The sequence below is a fragment of the Pan troglodytes genome, chromosome 17 (genome assembly GCF_028858775.2).
Source record: "Pan troglodytes isolate AG18354 chromosome 17, NHGRI_mPanTro3-v2.0_pri, whole genome shotgun sequence".
Lineage (NCBI taxonomy): Eukaryota > Metazoa > Chordata > Mammalia > Primates > Hominidae > Pan > Pan troglodytes.
Genome location: NC_072415.2, coordinates 84,916,702 through 84,936,468, shown reverse-complemented (window position 1 = coordinate 84,936,468; position 19,767 = coordinate 84,916,702). Strand labels below are relative to the sequence as shown.

The following is a 19,767-nucleotide window of genomic DNA, read 5'->3' as shown; positions in this document are numbered from 1 at the left end:
TATTTCAATGAATCACCAAGAATGCACATCATGGAGAAAAGTCCTCTTCAATGACCATAATTAACTCTTATGTTGCTGTTTGATGTTTTCTATTTTTAATACCAAGAACAACTGAAACAGCATTGACTTCAAATCCTATCTAATCACAGATGGATTGATAGACAGGCGGGTGGGGAGGGAGACAGGGAGGTAGACAGAGAGAGAGAGAGGAAGGGAGCGGGTAGACATGTAGCTAGCTAAATAGGGAGGCGGGTGATTAGCTACTAGGTGGGTAGAGAGAATGACTGAGAGGGAGACTGGCTGACAAAGACTCCCCATTTTCCACCCACGAGGTCTACTAAGGCAGAGATTTGCGGACAGAGAAGATAGTCTCCTGTATCTGGGCTTTGGAAGCCAACCTGCTGTTTTACTTCTACTTAACATGAATTTACTGAGGGTACCTGCTTCTTGAAATATGGAATATGTCTACATTTCAAATATATAAAAACAGATGATTTAAAATCTTCTGTTATTCAACTGGAATTATCTGTAGACCTTCAAGTGCACAGATGTTATAAAAATTAAAAAGGAAAGTAAATGATGACATCAAGAATTGAGGCTGGGGTGTCTTGCCATCCTCTCTGCAGAGAAGGGGCCAGTGCAGCATCGGAACTGACCTGTGTGCTGTCTGCGATGCTTGGTGAGGGCGTGGCGGGTCCCGCCGGCAAAGCCGCAGAGGTCACACAGAAACGACTTCTCGCCTGTTGCAACAATAAACAGATGAGGGACTGTGGAGGTCACAGATCATTAAAACATATCTATCAAGGCTTTCAGGGTTACTAATTCCTCCAATCAAATGTTTCCATGTAAATATGTCAAATGGGAATGAAATTACCACTGCGGTTTATTGACTGTGATAAAATCTGAAAAGCACCACTGAACATAATTACATACTTGTCAGACCCATAAAAATTAGCTTTATTATCAATGGAATGGTTTTGTACAACTTCATTTCTGGTAGATGTCTTCCAGATGGGGCTGCTTTATGCACTTGAACAGTTTTTATGCATATCCTGATATTTTACAATTCCCATACATCTGGCCTTTCTGAGCTGGGTAAAGATTGCTTGGAATAGTTAATATACAGTATATATGGTTCTGCTTAAAGAAAACAGATTGAATTTTCCAGCAACTTAAGGATATTGAATTGGTTCTACCTGATTCTATTAGGGTCTTCCTTAATCACTTCCTTCTTAATAATATGAATTAAATGGTTTCCTTGAACATGCTGAAGATCCCAAGTAACAATAAAATCTATATTAGTACCAATAGCAATTCAATGCTGTTTATGTTTCTCGCTTTCATGGCATAAAAAAGAAAGTCTAGGGATTGCTAAAGAAATTGTACAAAAATTCATACTATTCATCTTTAATGATAGCTCTGGATTGGAAACCTCTGCAACACTTAGGGACAGATTTGGCAGACTTAGTATTTGTTAAATGTGTGCAAATGCTCATTTTTTAAAGCATTTTCACACAAGCTAACATGTGCTCTAAGTTTATAAATGCAATCTATCTTTCCACTGCAGCATATTCAGGCAGTAAGTGCTGGCCAGCTAGGCAGATCATCCCATAAGACTCACAAAGAAGGGCAAAATAGAAGAAAAATGCTAACCTTAGAGAGATTCAGTGAAATTATAAAATGTTTTTCCAGAAATAAAATAAATCATTTATATCTATCTTTAACTACTTTACTCATTTAGACATTTAATGCAACAAGTCTTTCAAGAGTTTGGCCAGAGTCAGGCTGTGTTGTCCCAAATCACTTTGGTTTATCATAATAGAAACTTAACTTGTGGCGTTTTGGAAATTATAATTGCCTTTTTAAGGTTCTAATAAATAGTACATATAGGAAGGGAGAATAACTTCAGTAATCAAAAGAGTCTTCCCTTTATTTTAAGAACATTACTGGCTTTTCTACTTTCAACGAACACATATACTTAAGGAGAGTTTTAACCAAATTACGCTTAATCTTATTTCCTAAGGGTATGTTAAAATGTTCATTATTATCATTTTAAAAATAAGGCTGAATTTAAATATTTTTGCTATCTTTACTTCTTATTTTGGGGCTGAGTTTATTCCTTGGTATTATTATTTCAATATAGAAAGAATAGAGTAGATGGGCTGTAAAGAATAAAGTTTAATTATAATCACTCATTTAATTATTTAATCAGTTTGAAATAAATCTTTCTAACTAGCTGTATTATCAATTAAATAACACTGAAAGTAGATTTTTTTTAATCCCACAAGACAACTTGCTCGTTAATATTAACATAGTTTTCTATGTTGAGGCAAAATCGTTCCCTACAATCAATTCCTCGTTGCGGGTCCGTGGGTGCTGCCTGCTGTGCATGTGAGGAGTGTGTGTGCAGCACCACACACACATCTGGTGGTGTGTGCTAGTGGGAGTGTTTGTGCCGTATCATTCAATAAGCAAAATTTCTAATGAGGAAAGAGCAATCTTAGGACTTCTGGATTCAAGTATTCTTCCTTTCTGTCATTTATGAACTTCTTTGTGGCCTGCATCTTGTAAAACAGAAACATGAACAAGCATAGAAAATCCCTCTTAAGATTTATATTTTCTACATGCATAGATGCTGCATACTTACATATATGCTATATATATTTTTATTCCTTTCCCTATTTTAAGATTTATATATACAAAAAGACAAAATTATTAATTTTCTATGTGATTTGATTCTCGATACATTAGTGACTTTGATTTTTTTATGTGTATGATTTTATTTAGGATGTTAGTCTCCAATGTATTGTATATCATATTTACCTGGGTGGCTTGATTTGTTTTTCATTCTAAACTCAATTTTCACTTGCCTTTTTTTTTTTTTTTTGGAGTGGGTTGGGGTGTTAGGGTTGATCAGCAGCCAAACAGAGTGTTTTTTTGAGAAAAAAAAATTTTAAGAAAAAACTAAATGTAAAATTTCCTGAATTTAGAGGGGGTTCATTCAGCATGCCCTATTTATATGATAGCAGAGATATAATGGGAGACTTCTTTTTGTAACAACTTGAATTAGTTTCAAGTGTGCCATTTTGCATTCAAATGTAGAAAGACACGGAAACTAATCCTTTATTTTCTATTAGAAAACAGCCACTGTCCCCTATCTCTCATTATGGTGCAGACTACAAGACCTAACAACAAAAATCTATATTATTGATCCAGCCAAGTCTCCACAATTATTCTTTAGAAGGAAACGCCGACGATAAATTACATCTGCACTGGCTTTTCATCTGCTGTTCGATATAAGTGATCTCTCAGGGCAGGCTGGAGACCTTAAATCGTCAACACCCTTGTCAAGGAAGCTAAGGAGGCCTGGGCTTCCCACAAACTGCTTGAGAAGAACTTCTAACCTATAATTTCTAACAATAATATAAAATTCTTGGCAATCAGAAGAACATTTTGGAATGCTGATTAAAATGTATTTTTTTTTCCCTGAAACAAAATACATTCTGAGAGGTGTAAAGAGAAGGAAGACCACAAAAATATCAAACAGCTCACAGGAATATGGCCACAATGCTCTAGGGAGAGACTCAAATATAAGCTTGTAAGGAAGTTTTGGGCCCACTAGACTTAGACTATAAAAAAGAAATCACAAACATCACAATAGGGTCTTACTGGGATTTACATTTACAAGGGCCCAACTGAGAGTTCTGGCACCACCCCTACCAAAGATGTACGCTCAGTGTTGCTCCACATACCAATTAGCTGAAATTCCACACCCTCTGTTACATGTTCTGATGTGAAATGTATGTGAGTTTGAACATTTTTAATAACTTTCCAAAAAAATTATAGTAGCTAAATGCGGATTAGTGTCTTTGTATCAATTATCCAAGTATTTGTATCAATTATCAAAAACTCTTGGATCTGACAGTATCCTCCTCAGAAGAAAAATATTCATGTGATAACAGTTTCTTAAAACGGTACATAAAACCAAGATTCACTAATGTTCAAACATACTATGGAAATTCGTTTATATCAGTAACAAAACACAAGACTAGCTCTCTTTGAAAACTTAATCTCTCCATATGACTTTCTATAAAGATCTTCTAAAAAGACGTGTTAAACACATACAAATATATATATACACATACATACACCATAAATGAGCTTCTAAATATAAACTTATTTTATGTAAACACATTCACACACAAGCACAAATGTCACTTTAAAATTGCCTTCTCACTGAAAAATAATGAAATGATACCATACCTATAAATACATAATTACCACAATCTTAAAGCAGGACATCATTTCCATTGATTACTATGAAGATGGGATAATGAATGCCTCTGTTCCCACAGTCCACCCAGTCTACCTCTGCCCAGCCTCCTGGGATAGGAAGGCGGCGCGGCACACCTGTGTGCGTCCTGTAGTGGTCTTTCATTGCGGAGGCTGTGAGGAATGAGTAATGGCACGTGGGCCAGGTACATTTAAACGGCTTTTCTCCCGTGTGGAGTTTCATGTGGTTGTTCAGGGCCCACTTCTCTGTGAAACTTCTATCACATAAGTGGCATGTAAATTTCCTGCATGAAGGAGAGAGAAAACAATGTAAATATGGCCCGCACACCAGCACCGAGGGCCCCAGGCAGCGCGTGTGCGAACCCTGAGGTGCGGTGCGCACGCAGCCTCTGCGAGGAGCACTGCAGGCCTGGTCTGTCATGTCTGTATAACCAGGCATTGATTTTTCTGTCGAGGCCTGGCACTTCAGCCATTTATTCTCTGCTTTGCGGTTGGGCCCAACGGGTTTGAAAAATTCTGTTACAGTCCAGTTACCCCTGAGGCAAAAGTGAGAATAGATTTCACCTGTACAGGCCTACACCACTTATCCAGGGCATGGGCTGTCAGAGCAAAGGCTAAATGAAATGCTATCCATACTCAACCACTCAGACAAGCCCTGCTGTCTGCTGGTGTGCGGCTTGTACGGCTGGAGCAGGGCCTCTCCTGCATGCACCCGGCGGCCCTGCACCACTACGCTGCAGGGAAGAAAAGGCAAACCCCAAAGGTGTTTCCTGAACCAGGGGTCCTTCTGTGTGACCATGTGGGTACATAAAAAGGTTCCTTTGATAAAAATAAAAACAGATCGTAACTATACATTTTTACAAAATCAGTCTTTGAGAAAAATAAACCTTAACTATTTCCAGTATGAAAAAAAAATACTGAAAATAACAAATTAGTACTTATACAATATAATATTTCAGGTTTACCATTTAAGACCTTTCAATGCCTTTAATAATAAAGGAACTCTGAACCACCAACAGAACCTTGAATACTTCCTCTGTTTGATCTTCTGCCCCTGTTTAATTGCATTCATGAAATAGTTGCTAACATTTACTTTATATTTCCAATATGAGTTTAAAACAATCCCTGTAACTAATAAAATACTCTCCAGTTAATTCAGAATAATGAACAGTCAAAAGCAAAGTAAAACTCAATAATCAACAGTAAAATATTATAACGAGTTGACAAGCACGATGCCACAAAAGATAGTGTCTGGCAAGCTGGGTTGGCTATCATAAATTTTAGCATTTTAATGCAATCAGAACTATGAGTTTAATATCATCTGTGCTTTAAATTATGATATGAATAAGGAGATGTTGAGTGTGTACTTTCACATAGAGTCTTTAACCATACTTTTACAAATTTCCTTAGCCCCCTAAGGGCTGATAAAGAATCCCAGGGTCCAAATAATTAACTTCCCTATTTTGAGGCAAATGTGAATTAGCTTAACAAATTCATCACTCGGAATATCACAAATTCCCATGAATCAAATTATAAAATTGTCTTTTATAGAAATCTTTTATTCTATTTAGTTATATTTTCAAAAGGTAGATCTTAAATGTAATAGAAATAAAAATAGTTAAATATTTAAGAATTGCTATATAAGTTAAATGCTTCATTAATATTAAAATTGCCAATTTATTTATCTATATATGTAAAGATACTATATTTACACCCGTTAACATGGACTTTGAAATTACTATATCATTGGATCATTGCTTACTAGTACTAGAGAATGACAAATATAACTAAATACTTGGATATGCACTGTAAAAAAAAAATCACGTCCGTATATCTCTTTGACGGGTCTTCATGCATTTAACATTTCAAAACCATGACAGGGATCTTATTTCCAAGATAAATTCCCCTATCTATTTATTTCCTCATGTATTTATTGTGGCTCTAACCTTCTCCTACAAGAAACAAATAAGGAGGTTAAGTAGATACTATCTTTTAACAAATAGTTTCTCCAGACTGTATCACAACTTTATGAATGACAAAATAAATCCCTCATTTTTAAATCTACTGTGATGTACATTTAACAAAATTACATCTATGAAACCTCAATATATGTACTCTATTATTCCTATGTAATAAAAATGTTAAACTAAAGCTTGTGCCTGTCGTGAAATGACAAAAGCCAGATAACAAAGAACTAAGACCACCACTTGACTTTCAGAAAACCTCATGTGTTCTACAATTTGCTTTATGAAAATAAATAAGCTCATTCTGGCACTTAAAAAAGAACCGGTATTACCTATGTAAACTGTCCTTATAAAGATCAAGACGTACTTAACAATGGGGTGTTCTCTGGAACTACACAAATTCTGAGTCTCAAATATTCTAAAATATTTGCCTTCACACAGCAACTCAGTAAGACCTCTACCATCACCCAAGGGATCCTGGTCCTCCTGGGGACGTACAGGAAGTCTATCACGAGGAGCCCTGGGCGAAACCTGAGCTAATAATGCATACAGCTCTATCTTGCCGGGTGAACCCTGCGAGAAGAGGGACATCAGTGTGTGTTCTGGCTGGACAGCAGAAACACCTGAGTACCCACTGTCCCCAACACACTGTGCGAAACCTGAGCTAACAATGCATACAGCTCTATCTTGCCGGGTGAACCCTGCGAGAAGAGGGACGTCAGTGTGTGTTCTGGCTGGACAGCAGAAACATCTGAGTACCCACTGTTCCACATAGCATAGAGAAATCAAACGAAGAGAGGAGTCAGGTTTGGCTTTCAAGGAAATTACAGGCTACTAAGAGAAAAATCATTCACAAAAATAAACTTAATGCCAGAAAAAAATTAAATGCCATTATAAATTTAAAAGAAGAGCAATTATAGTGGGGCAGGGCAGATAAGGGAAGGCTTCCCAGAGGTGGCATTTAATTTAGACATTTAAAAATAGGTGACAACTGGAAATGCAGAGCTAGCTTGGGAGGGTGTCAGAGACGGGAGATGCCCAGTCCCGGAGCTAGAGGCAAAGGTGCTGACAGGCCTCGCCGGCTGTGACTCTTCCTCGCCTGCCACCCCCAAGGAGATGCCCCTCCAGCCAGCAGGGATAGGGCCAAGCCCTGTGGCTTACCCTAGGCTAGATTCAATGTTTTAAATGCTTTTCTATCCCCACATGGTGGACTTTCCTGAGAGATTTCTTGCATAACTGAATTTACAGTATATTAAAGAGGTCTGTTTTGCAAAAATTCACTCGTGAACATTGTTTTATAGGTCAGTTGAGGGATGTGCAAAGATGAATAATTAGTAATAATGTAAAGATTACAATCTGAGAGGGTAAATAACACAAGCACGCATAATATGATGGTATATGGTTCACCCATGTTCTTACGGCCCAGAAAATTGAAGCCCAGAAGAGAGAGCTGGGCTTCAATACCATCTGCAGTTCTTAGGTAACAGAGCGACTCTACAATGCTTACTACAAGTTCAAAACACCAAACAGTGCTAACAGAATTGAAATGAAAAAGGGCAATTTCTTATCTTCCCTTTCCTTGGCCTTCACTAGATGTTTCTCTTGCATATAAAGAGATCTTAAAGGTTTCAAAAGGAAACAAAGTCACAAGCAAGAGAAATCAAAATGGATCCAGACTTCTCAAGAGCAACATGGGTAAACTCTGAATGTTCTACATAATACCTTTAGTGTCCTCTCAGCAGGCGTTTTCATTACAGAGTTCCTGGCACTGAGATGTCTGTTATGCTAAACTTTTTGGAATAAGGCCCCTTCTCATGCAGGTAGCTATGCCATGGGAGTCAATTACGAGTTAGTCTTCTAGCATAAATTTAAAAGAATTCCTTTTTTTTTTTTTTAAGAGCCAGGGTCTTACCCTGTCACCTAGGCTGGAGAGCAGTGGTATGATCACTGCTCACTGCAGCCTCAGGACCTCCTGGGTGCAAGCGGTCCTCCTGCTGGGATTACAGGCTTGAGCCACCTCACCTGGCAGGATTTCTAAATTAAATAAGGGGTTCCTAAAATTCTAAGCACTTTTTCTAGTATTCTCAAACTATTTATGAGAGGTTTCTCTCTTCACTACTATGTGCGTTGTTTTTTTCATTAGCACCCTACTAAGTGTGGGCTGACTCTGGCCTTAGCTCACCTACCTGCTAAAATCAGGGAGCAGAGGTGCAAGCCAGGGTGTTCAGCACATGCCAAGGTATTCCTTCTCTGAAATTCTCTCATTATATGATTGATAATAACAGAGTCAAAATGAAAATCCACATCTTTAGACTGAAAATTTTGAAGACAGAATACTAAATATCCTCATTGTCAGCTATATGACAATAACTAGAAACTCTCACCTGGTGTTGCTAGATGTCATGAATAAAGTTAAGTTAAAGAATAAGTAGGGAACTGAATTATGATTATAGGATTAATAGCACTTTCCTAATCGATATTTTGGCCTTAGAGAAACTCTGTGTTAGAGCATTTTTCTATTTTTGAATGTCTAAATATCAGACAAGTTATGTCAAAATATATAATGTGTAATTTCAGTTATATCTATAACCTTATGTTTCCACATTACTAAGTATCCTAAAAAGGTGGCTTTTTAGTCATCTTCTTCAAAATACATTATTAAATGTTATTTAAAATTTTTTATATCCTTTAGGCAAAGTATTAATTCTGCTATTAAAAACTTAATGAAAAATAGGCACACATCTCACATATATAAAGACACAGGTATTTTAATAAAAGTGGTTTATTATTTTATTTTTTACCAGTAAGAGGAGTCACTAGTATATCTTTTCTTTTTTTTTTTTTTTTCTTTTTTTTGAGACTGAGTCTCGCTCTGCCACCAGGCTGGAGTAGAGTGGCTTGATCTCAGCTCACTGCAACTTCTGCCTCCCAGTTCAAGCGATTCCCCTACTTCAGCCTCCCAAGTAGCTGGGACTAGAGGCACGCACCACCACGCCTGGCTAATTTTTTGTATTTAGTAGAGGGTTTCACCATGTTGGCCACAATGGTCTCCATCTCCTGACCTGGTGATCCGCCTGCCTCGGCCTCCCAAAGTGCTGGGATTACAGGTGTGAGCCGCCGTGCCCAAAAAATATCTCCCCCATTAAAATTTAAACAATCTTAAATATCCGTCAGGTTGTGAGTAGACAAACAATGAATTTAATCACAGAATGGAATATTATAATACAGTGAAAATGAATAAACTAGGGCTACATTTATTAGTATGGGTTTTTAAAAATCTCAAAAAGGTGATTGTATTAAAAAACAAGTTGGGTGTGAAACTGTATCATTTATATAAAATGTTGCAACAAAATAAACAGTATTAAATATCTAAACCTAGGTCGTCCATGTGCAAAAGCAGGAAGGTCTCACCACTGATCAGCCTGTGGAGGGGGGCGGGGCTGATGCTGAGGAGGGGGGCGGGGCTGACTGCAGCACAGTGCTAACTGTAGTTCTAAAATTTTGTTTCTAAAAAGAAAGAACTCTCCAGCCTGACCAATGCAGTGAAACCCGGTCTCTACTAAAAATACAAAAATTAGCTAGGCATGGTGGCACGTGCCTGTAGTCCCAGCTACTCAGGAGGCTGAGGCAGGAGAATCGCTTGAACCCAGGAAGCAGAGGTTGCAGTGAGCTGAGATCACACCCCTGCACTCCAGCCTGGGCAGCAAAGTGAGACTCTGAGACTCTGTTCCAAAAAAAAAAGAAAGAAAGAAAGAAATCTGTAATAAATATGACTATAGGTTAATATCTTCCAAAGTGTTTCTTTTATTTTTGAAAATTTTTGTAATTCAAAATATTTTAATTAAGACAATCAAATATTTCTTAACTTCTCTACATGATAACTTGGACCAGTCTTTTCAAATTAGTATATGAGACAAACTCATATCTACAAAAACCACACCAGTGGGAAAGATCCGGTATGTTCCAAATGAAATTTTAATAAAAGAGTGAGCTAAATTTTATCAAAGTATTTAAAAATTATGTGGTCACTATCCTCTAAAACTGTGACAAAAATGTGTTGGTTGACTAAAAATTACTGTAAAACTACACTAATGTTAAAAAAAATAACTGACAGGTATTGCTTATCCTTTTGAATAAACAAAATATAGAACTATGAAAACAATGCAAGATTTATATAATTCCTAGCAAAACAGCTCAATGTACTAACGAAGTTTATAACAATTTCTAAGTTGCTCAAAGACTTCCAATTCACAGGCAGTTTCTTTGAAATAAAAGCCTTCTTTTTTCAAGATAATAATTTAATAATTATATGATAATATACTAAGAGAGGGAATGAAAATGAAGTGGTCTTTGCCTAGAAGGGTTCCCACCTGAATTTCTTCAGAGCTGCAACTGTATCTGAAAACAATCACTTCTGTGAAGAATGCAGCACACAGAAGGCACACAGGGACGCGCACTGCCGAGCGGCCACCATGCCCAACTGACTCACAGGAGCGCCGTGTGCTTAGAAAGTGTCCCAAAAGACCAGAAAGCAAAGTGAAGACACTCACAAAATCCTGCCACAGCAACAAATTCAGTATCTATAAGCATCATAATTGTGAGATACTTAAAGTATTTTGGGTCCAGGAAACATCTGAGTGAAATTACAATACTGCTTGTAGACTTTAAGCACACTTTCATACAACACAGACACTAGAACCACATTAAATATACCCAAATAATTCCATAGTAACCTGTTCACCATATTTCTATGGAGTTTCAAAATACTATATATCGTGCTTAAATTCAACATGCAACGTTAGATGGAAAATAAAAATTTCCCAATACTGTCTAGAAATTTAATAATCAAAAAGGTACACTAATAGCTAAATAACAGTAACTGTGATAAGACCACAGTCATCTTTGACCATTTCCTTCTAAACATTTGTGTGTGTATATGTGTGTGTACAAAGGCTAAATAAAAACCTTGCTCAATGAATGAAGTTACATCCAGACACCAAAAATGTTCCATGATAATACTAATATCTAGATCATTTAAGTTAGACTAGACTTTGAGAGTTCCTTGTTTCAGATTATATATAAAATGTGAGCATAATTCATATTAAGAAGCCACAAAGACCTAAGAATAGAAAGGTTTCATTTACTAAATTCAACTCTAAGGCTCTAGTGTGGCTTCAAGACGAAAGTTGAAAAACCTCCCCTGAGGGCTTTTAAACAGTTCACCAGGGAGCCTCCTACTTAAGCCAAGAGTCTTGAGTGCATTTTTGCCCTGAACAGGTGATAATTAGCCTAATTAACAGGCTAGATCCTTGTCAACTAGTTGGAAAAGAAATTTAACCTCACTCATGCCAAAGACTGTCATTTTTATACCTCTTAACATATCACTCAGGTTCTAAAAGCTGTGAAACATATTTTTCTAGCCCTTTCAATTCAATTCAAGGGTTAAAAAGCTTTTTGTCAAAATAACTTCTGGGAGGAGCATTAAGCAGAATATTAACCCCAGGCTGCCTCAGTCTACTAAGAACCAGGAGAATGGCTCATTCTAAAAGAAAACATTCAAGGATTACAATTGCTGTGCCCTCAAAGACTTGATTTCATCTTTCAAAATCTCTGCTATGAAATTTTTCTTTGTCAAAGAGACCATCAACTCTGGCCAACCAAATTAATTTTAGCTGAAATTTTCCCCAATATACCACACACTAGGCATCCAATACTCACCAGCACAATAGTATCTTAGATGGGGGTTAGGAAACTGTGTAAAGGACCAGATAGTAAGTATTTTCAACTTTCGTGGTCGTAAGGTCTTTGATACAACTACTTAACTCTGCTGTTGTAGCACAAAAGCATCATAAACAAATCAATGTGGCTGTGTTCCAATAAAACTTGACAGAAACAGGCAGTGGGCCTACTCTGGCCTGGAAGCTGCAGTTTACCAATTGCCGGATTGGATGAAAGTTCAAATCCCCCCACTTCTGCCCCTAAAAAACCCCCATCTATACAGGGTAAAAGAACCCACACTGAATGTTGTAGGCACACAAAGGTCCATTGAGCCCCATTCTCAGGGTTCAAGAAGTTGGTTTAGTTCTGAACTTATTCATGTTTCTTGCACAGCTTTAAAACTTCAACATGAGAAGAACAGGTGGAAGGAATTATACTGCATATGAGACTCATTCCAGTCAGAGGCTGCCCTGTCCTTTTTAAAACTACCCCCTTTCAACTGTATGGCAGGGCTGCAGGGCTTGGAAAGTTGAAACAATTTTAACTAACCATAGAAGTCAAGTCCTGGAGAATAAGACATATATTAAACTGCCACAGTTCTCTAGTCTGAGCTAAATGAAATTTTATTGCTTCAGGTTAGGTAAAAAGCCACTGGATTTATGTAAGGAAAGTTAAAATAATAGTTACTAATATTGGACTAATATTACTGTTTAAAGAACAAATAAAGGGAATTTCTTTTAAGTCATCATTCTTACTGATATACATAATTTGAGCTAAAAAGATAAAATGTATTTCAATCCCCACTTACACCTTCATTCCAAATGCCTTAATTTCAATCTTTGGACATTTACTACACAATCCTAACAATCTTCAAATTATTATAGTTCAGCTACTTCTCTATCAACCAACCAATAAGAAATTATGTTTGGGGATTTACTGTGTGTCTAGCAATGATCCATGCTATGTAGAAACCTATAAATAAATAAAATACATCTATTCCTCCCCAAAAGGATCCTATGATTCAATGGTCAACACTAATGTCACTGAAATAATGAGAACATCAGAACCCCACACTATGTGGGACTTTTGAAAAAGCTTTAAAAGATGTTCAGAAAAAGGGTCAATACACATAGATTGAAATAGTTGAAAAAGGCTTCACTGTTAAGGTGGGGCTTCAGACAAGTCTCAAGGACAGAGCCAAGTGGTGTGATGGAAACAGCAGCGACTGAGACAAGCTCTGGGGCCCAGGCAGCCAGGTGGTATGCAAGAGCAGTGAGCCAACCATGCTGACGGGGGTTGTGGGGGAACAGGCTACACAGGACGAGCAATCAAGTTGCACAATTTTAAAAGTCAGATTAAAATGTTCTTGATAATTAAAGAAGTTTGGCTTTGGTATATATGACAAAAGCAACCAACAATCTCTTCTTTGTTTTTCGTTCTTTTTCTTTCCTATCATTCTTCGTGCTTGCTTTTCACAATTATTTAACTATAATTTTCTAAGGAGCTAAATGCAGCCTTATGTTTTCCAGGTGCCCATGATCAAAAAGATACAGTACATATGCATACAACCCACAAATATGTGTATGTCTATGGAAAAACCTCCTATAACAATGCCCTCACCTAAGATTTATGATGACATCATTTTAACATGTGGCCAAGTAATGTACTAAACAGCATGTTAGCTATAGCAATGCTGCTATGCTTCAAGCTATATACCTACACATGATACAAAATGTCATTTCAGAGAGCTGAGAACCTCTGTTTCCTTTGCATGTCAATGGAAAATGTTTTAATAACTTTTAAGATGACATTATTTTAAGATGACTATTCACAGCATTAGAATGAATTAGCAAATATAACTATGATGGATTTTATCCATAAACCAAAAATAGGCTTACAGAAAAAAGAAAAGTATAAATAAAAAGAAATCAACTACAAAGTCAACTCTAGTAACATTATTTTCTTTTACATTTCAACATACTAAACAATATACTAAACTGGCATATTAATGGAAGCTATGAATAAAACCTGTCCCAATTCAACTTATTATCACAGTCTAACTCATCAGGAAACTGATATGCAGAGTTTGGGAAAACCCTAGTAAGGAATTTATACTGTACTGATATAATAGTATGACTAGAAAATATTTCATTAATATTACTGTATAAAATTTTACTAGTAAAAACATACATTATAGAAAAACACGGTATATCTGCATAGAATCAACTATCCCAAACCCTTTACTAATAAACCTGATGGTTTCATAAGAACAGTACTGCTCAGTTCATTTCATGCCACAGGTTCAGAAATCACATTTGCAGTCAGATACTCATGCTGGTGAGGAAAAAGCAGCTAGTAAGTGTCTGGCCTTCCGCAGCCTCTCAGAGCCTCAGAAGGACCATGGAATTTTTATTCCTGGTATGTATTCAAGTCAATATTTCTACAACATTGGGCACAGGACACGTGTTCAATTTTGCATTATAGTCCACATCATCAGTGCTCTATAAATATAAATTAAGATAACTATTCCACAAACTGTTTAAAACAGCAATAAGAAAGTCATAGTTTCTTGCCAGCAATTCGTGCCAGGTCAAACTCTCCAGAAAAGGTCTATCATATATCGTATAGTTTACAAACAGTAGCAGTTTTCTAAACAAAGTTAATATGCCAAAGACAACATGGCTGATCATAAGTAGTGTCTGCATTAGACACAAAACACATGGGATTTAAATTTATTAACACTAGAATCCTGTTAGAACCATTAACTGACACCAGTGTATTTAACTCTCTGACCTTGGGACATTAGTTAAGGGATGACAACCATCACTATTTATTGTTAATCTGCAATGTGATTTTATGCAAGATTCAAACTATGGTAGATTAAATTTCTTCCTTTTTTTTTTTTTTTTTCGGGTAGACACAGGGTTTCACTATGTTGTCAAGGCTGGTCTCAAACACAGGGGCTCTAGGGATCCTCCAGCCTCAGCCGGAGTAGCTGGGACTACAGGTACATGCCACAAGGCCCACTTTTACACTAAATATCAATGAATAAAATAATAAATGAATAAAATAATATAATGAAAAAATAAAATAATATAATGAATAAAATATAATGAATACAATAAAATGAATAAAATAATCAATGAATAAAATAATATTTCTACCGAACAAGTGGAAATGCCATACAAATAATTTTTAAAATTATATATATATATTATTTCTCACAAAATTGATTCTGGTAATACCCAGAAGTGTTTCATAGACTCATACAACTGATATACGATCAAATACGCTACATTTGCAACTTATCCTATAGGTCTTTATGTATCTATTATGGATACATAATTTCAAGAAATTTGAGTACATATGCTAGACTTAGAATGGACTGTCCTCTCTGATGGTGACTGTGTGTGATTTGCTGCAGTTAGGAAGGGCAGCTTTCCACACTTAGGCATTTCATTGTCTTGGACTTTGTCATCATCTCGGCCTTCTAGCATGTCAGGATGATCTAAGGAACCATTTGAGCTCAAGGTAAGATTAGCTAGAAAGGTTGAGATGTATTACCCAGTAATCCCAGAGTTCAGTACAAAATTGACCCTTTCAGAGACCTTAGTCCAAAGAGCCGCAGTTACACTACACTTCTAGAGTAAATATCTTGGGGGCATTTGTGCACTGGAGCATCACCAAGATGCGATTTTAGTGCAGTAGACCAATTCAACATAGACACAGTAGAACCCGACATAGATCACAGCCTGCTCTAAATCATAATATTCTGACATGCAGACATATTGAAAGATCATGTTGTAGGGAGTTATTTGTTCCTTGGTAAATCATAAGTTCAAGGGAAAATACAAAGATTGAATTAACATAAAAACAAGTTTTATGGTTTTAAAGTTAAACTGTGATGCAACTGAGAATAAGTAGTTAATAAAATACTATCAAGTTTTTCACTGTTTCTGACACATGCCTCCACTAAGCAATGTCTTTGAGGTAACTGGCAATGAAACACAAATAAAACTAGAGAATACACACATATGTGAGGTATCATTGGGAAAAACCTCATAGAGCAAGCAATTACATATTAATTTAGTGTACTTTCACTACAAAAGAAAATTATTTTTAAAATTGGATGTGTGCAATTATGAATTTTTTACAAAACAGATTTGCAGATTTAATCTACTTCTCATATATTCTAAGTTATTTTGAAAAGATAAATTCAGATAGACATCAATAAATACTGGATATAGATCATTTATACTAATTTTTCAATACCTGCAACAAACGGCCATGTGGAATAACATTATCATTTATTATATACCTTCCAGCATTCAAAATATTAAACTAAGTTTCTTTATAATATTATTAAGTGCATAATCAAAACTGACTGGAAGGATGTAGGTGATAAAATATATTTATATTTGGCATTAAGTATAGTGTTAGGGAAGCTAACATAAACATACAGAATTAACTGAAGCTATCAAAATGAGGTTAACAATAAAAGGGACTTTTTCAATTATGGGCAAGGAAAGAATAAAAATGAAAGTTAAATCGCTTGCTAGTTTAGATATTATGATAAAAAGAAAACAAAACCACACAACTGTTTATATTGCTACTGTCTCTCTTTTTAAAACATTTTTCAGATGGAAATGAACTGATGTCCAAGAAATTACACACACACAAATGACAACAACTCCTCTTTTGGCTCTGAGAAGGAAAAGCAGTGAAAGTGACACCAGGGTCAGCTCTGAGCGTTGGCCAAGTACCTGGCCAGGTGCCTAAGGAGAGTCCCAGGTGAGCGGTGAGTACAGCATCTGCGCAAAGATAGGAGCAGAGGCTTCAAGAGATGGTTCAAGTATTCACAGATGCAGGGAACTCATATTAATACATCCCGCTATGGAGCTGACAGCTAATTATAGATATTGTTCATTACAATTAAAGAATCTTCTCTTAGCAGTGAGTAACAACACAATCACCATATTATAGGACATGGTTCTAGGTGCTCAATGGAAAAAATATGTCAACAAACTTTAGAGACCAGACAGGCTTTCTCTAATGCCCTATCTTTGCTTACGATTTCACTTGTATTTTCTACATTACGCAAGCATCCTCATCTTATTGTGATCTTATTTGCCACTCACAAGTTGATACAACACTGCCTCATAAACATTAACACTTCAATTATTTTCTACTTTCATATTCACACACTCCCTAAATAATTCGAAATAATGCAAGGTAATATATTTTGATTTTCATTCTTTGGTATCATTTACAGTGCCTATCAGTAAGGTCATAAAAATTATGGATTAAGAAATGTTCATAAAACTCAATAATTTTACATAATTAAATTTTATCAAAGGCTCAGGATGTGAAGAGAAGTGTTCTGATAAGTTATGTTCCCAATGACATATTCAAAACTGGAAACCAAACTGCTTGAAGGAGGTCATGCCACAGAAGTGCAAGGGATACCAAGTCTGACACCACCTCAGCTGTGTGACAGTGGCAGCTTACTTGTTTTTTCAGCCTTAATTTCTACATGTCAGTCGAGTTAGAATAAATTATCTTCGAGGTATGATCCAATAATAAAACCCTATAATAATAATTTCCACTAACCTTATACCAAATCCAGTCCTAGGATAAGGTGTAGTATGACTCTCAAACTTCTGAAGGCATGTTACCAAAGGTTATGCCTCTCCAGAAGAAGAAGGAAGGGTTCTAACGAAGAGTAATCAAAGAGTAATCTTTGAAAAAAGTAATCAATCTATGTGGCTGCAGCCCAACCAACCATCATAATTAGTGAACAATTCTATCTCAGTCATATTTCCTGCCCATAGAGTCTACATGCACTCCAAATGCTATTTAATTATCCTCAGGAATAAAGAGACCTGACTTGCAGGAGACAGAGGTTTGAATGTTTCTTTATTATTTAATTTGTCTAAGATAGTTAAAAAAACAAAAAAACAAAAATAAGAAAATAACATTACAATAAATTACACTGCCAGGCATAACTTTATAATACTATAAAACCAGAGGTTCAGATATGCAAAGGTGGTGGAATAGTAACAGCAAAAGAATAGAGAATACACACTGTAGCCAACACCCCAATTAGGTTCCATCATGCTTACATATAGTAGGTGCTCAATTATTAAACTGAAAAGTCTCATCTAAAATTGTGAGACTAGAATAGAAAAACATAATAGAGTTGTTATCTTCAGTAAAATAACTTCTGGTCCTTTAATTCGCTGCAGTCTGAAAAATCCTTAATAAAAAGATAGTAGCAATATAAAGAATGGTTTTGTTTTCTTTTCATAAAATCTAGACTAGCAACTAGTCAAATAAAAGGAGACTTATGGTGTATAAATAACCAAAAGATAAGGACAAAACATTCCACTGGAATTCACATGATGCTATTCACAAAAACAAAAGAGCTAAGAACTGGAGGTGGTAAAAGACAGAAGAAACACTTGTCCTCATGTTGACAAACACCTCATGGAATATGTAGAGATGTGTGTTGTATATCTCCCCAAATTTCTAATATTCTGCATAGTAAATAAGTTTATATTAATTACTGATATTTATTATTCTTCAAAATAATATGCAATCAAGCACTAAGGAATACATACAAAGTCACTTACAAGCAGAAGAGGTGGAAGTACGAAATAACTAGAAAAAAAACCCAAGTGAGCCGGGTGCAGTGGCTCACACCTGTAATCCCAGCACTTTGGGAGGCCGAGGTGGGAGGATCACCTGAGGACAGGAGTTCAAGACCAGCCTGGTCAACATGGTGAAACCCCATCCCTACTAAAAATATAAAAAATAGCCGGGCGTAGTGGTGTGTGCCTGTAATCCCAGCTACTTGGGAGGCTGAGGCAGGAGAATCACTTGAGCCTGGGAGGCGGAGGTTGCAATGAGCCAAGATCGTGCCACTGCACTCCAGCCTGGGCAATAAGAGCGAAACTTCATCTCAAAAAAAAAAAAAAAAAGTGAGAAATAATGAGAAACTTTTCCTCTGGGGAACACAGGCAAAAATATTAACACATTTTAATTACTATAAAGTAAACAAGTCCTCTGACTGAATTCTAGCTTTTACCTGAATTAACACAGATCTGACCAGGGACTAACAGGATGAATAAGAGTTGGCAAAAAGGGAAGCAAAGCTGAAGAAGAAAAACTTCAGAATTATCAAATTTTAGGATGTATGATTCTAAAATAAATTTATTTGACAATTTGGGAGATTTGACTCTGACAAGTCACAAAACCAATTAAAATTTGACAAATTATGTGGACCCACTATCATGTATTAAAGTAATAAATAACTTCGATACAGTACTACATAAATGCATTTTATATCTTGGTACTTGGGCAAACAAAACAAAAAGATAGCTACAGCTTTATAGTAAAAACAGCAGAACTGCAATTATACATTTATTCTATAAGGTTAACATCAGGGTTTCATAAATGTATGATTTAATTTTTTTTATTTCTCTCCTATCACTGTTGTTAAAATTCTCAGAAAAACATTTGGCTGCTCCCAGACATATCTGGCTACTTACAGCATCTGTAGACCCAGGGAACTGTGTGTGCCACACTCGATCCAACTTGCAGCCAGCTTTCCTGAGTGAGAGCTCTGGCGTGTGTTCTGTAAAGTTACTGGTCATAAAATACTCTGCTCTAGGACCTAGGTTTCCTCACTGCTTAAAATAACCAACAATGTTTCCATCCATTATTTGTAGTTAACAAAGGAATTATGTATTGGATAAAACCAAAATGAAGATTTTAATAACAAATTTAAACA

General features: G+C 36.2%; 1 protein-coding gene across 1 annotated transcript in view; it reads right to left on the bottom strand.

The window, feature by feature from the left end:
- Positions 1-19,767, bottom strand: part of ZNF407 (zinc finger protein 407) — a 466,555-nt gene that overhangs the window by 182,294 nt on the left and 264,494 nt on the right. Inside the window, exons 5-6 of the mRNA XM_016933893.4 lie at positions 4,411-4,577; positions 657-740 (exon numbers count right to left, since the gene is read on the bottom strand). Of these exons, the coding sequence (XP_016789382.4) occupies positions 657-740; positions 4,411-4,577 (251 nt within the window). The remainder of the gene's footprint in view (positions 1-656; positions 741-4,410; positions 4,578-19,767) is intronic.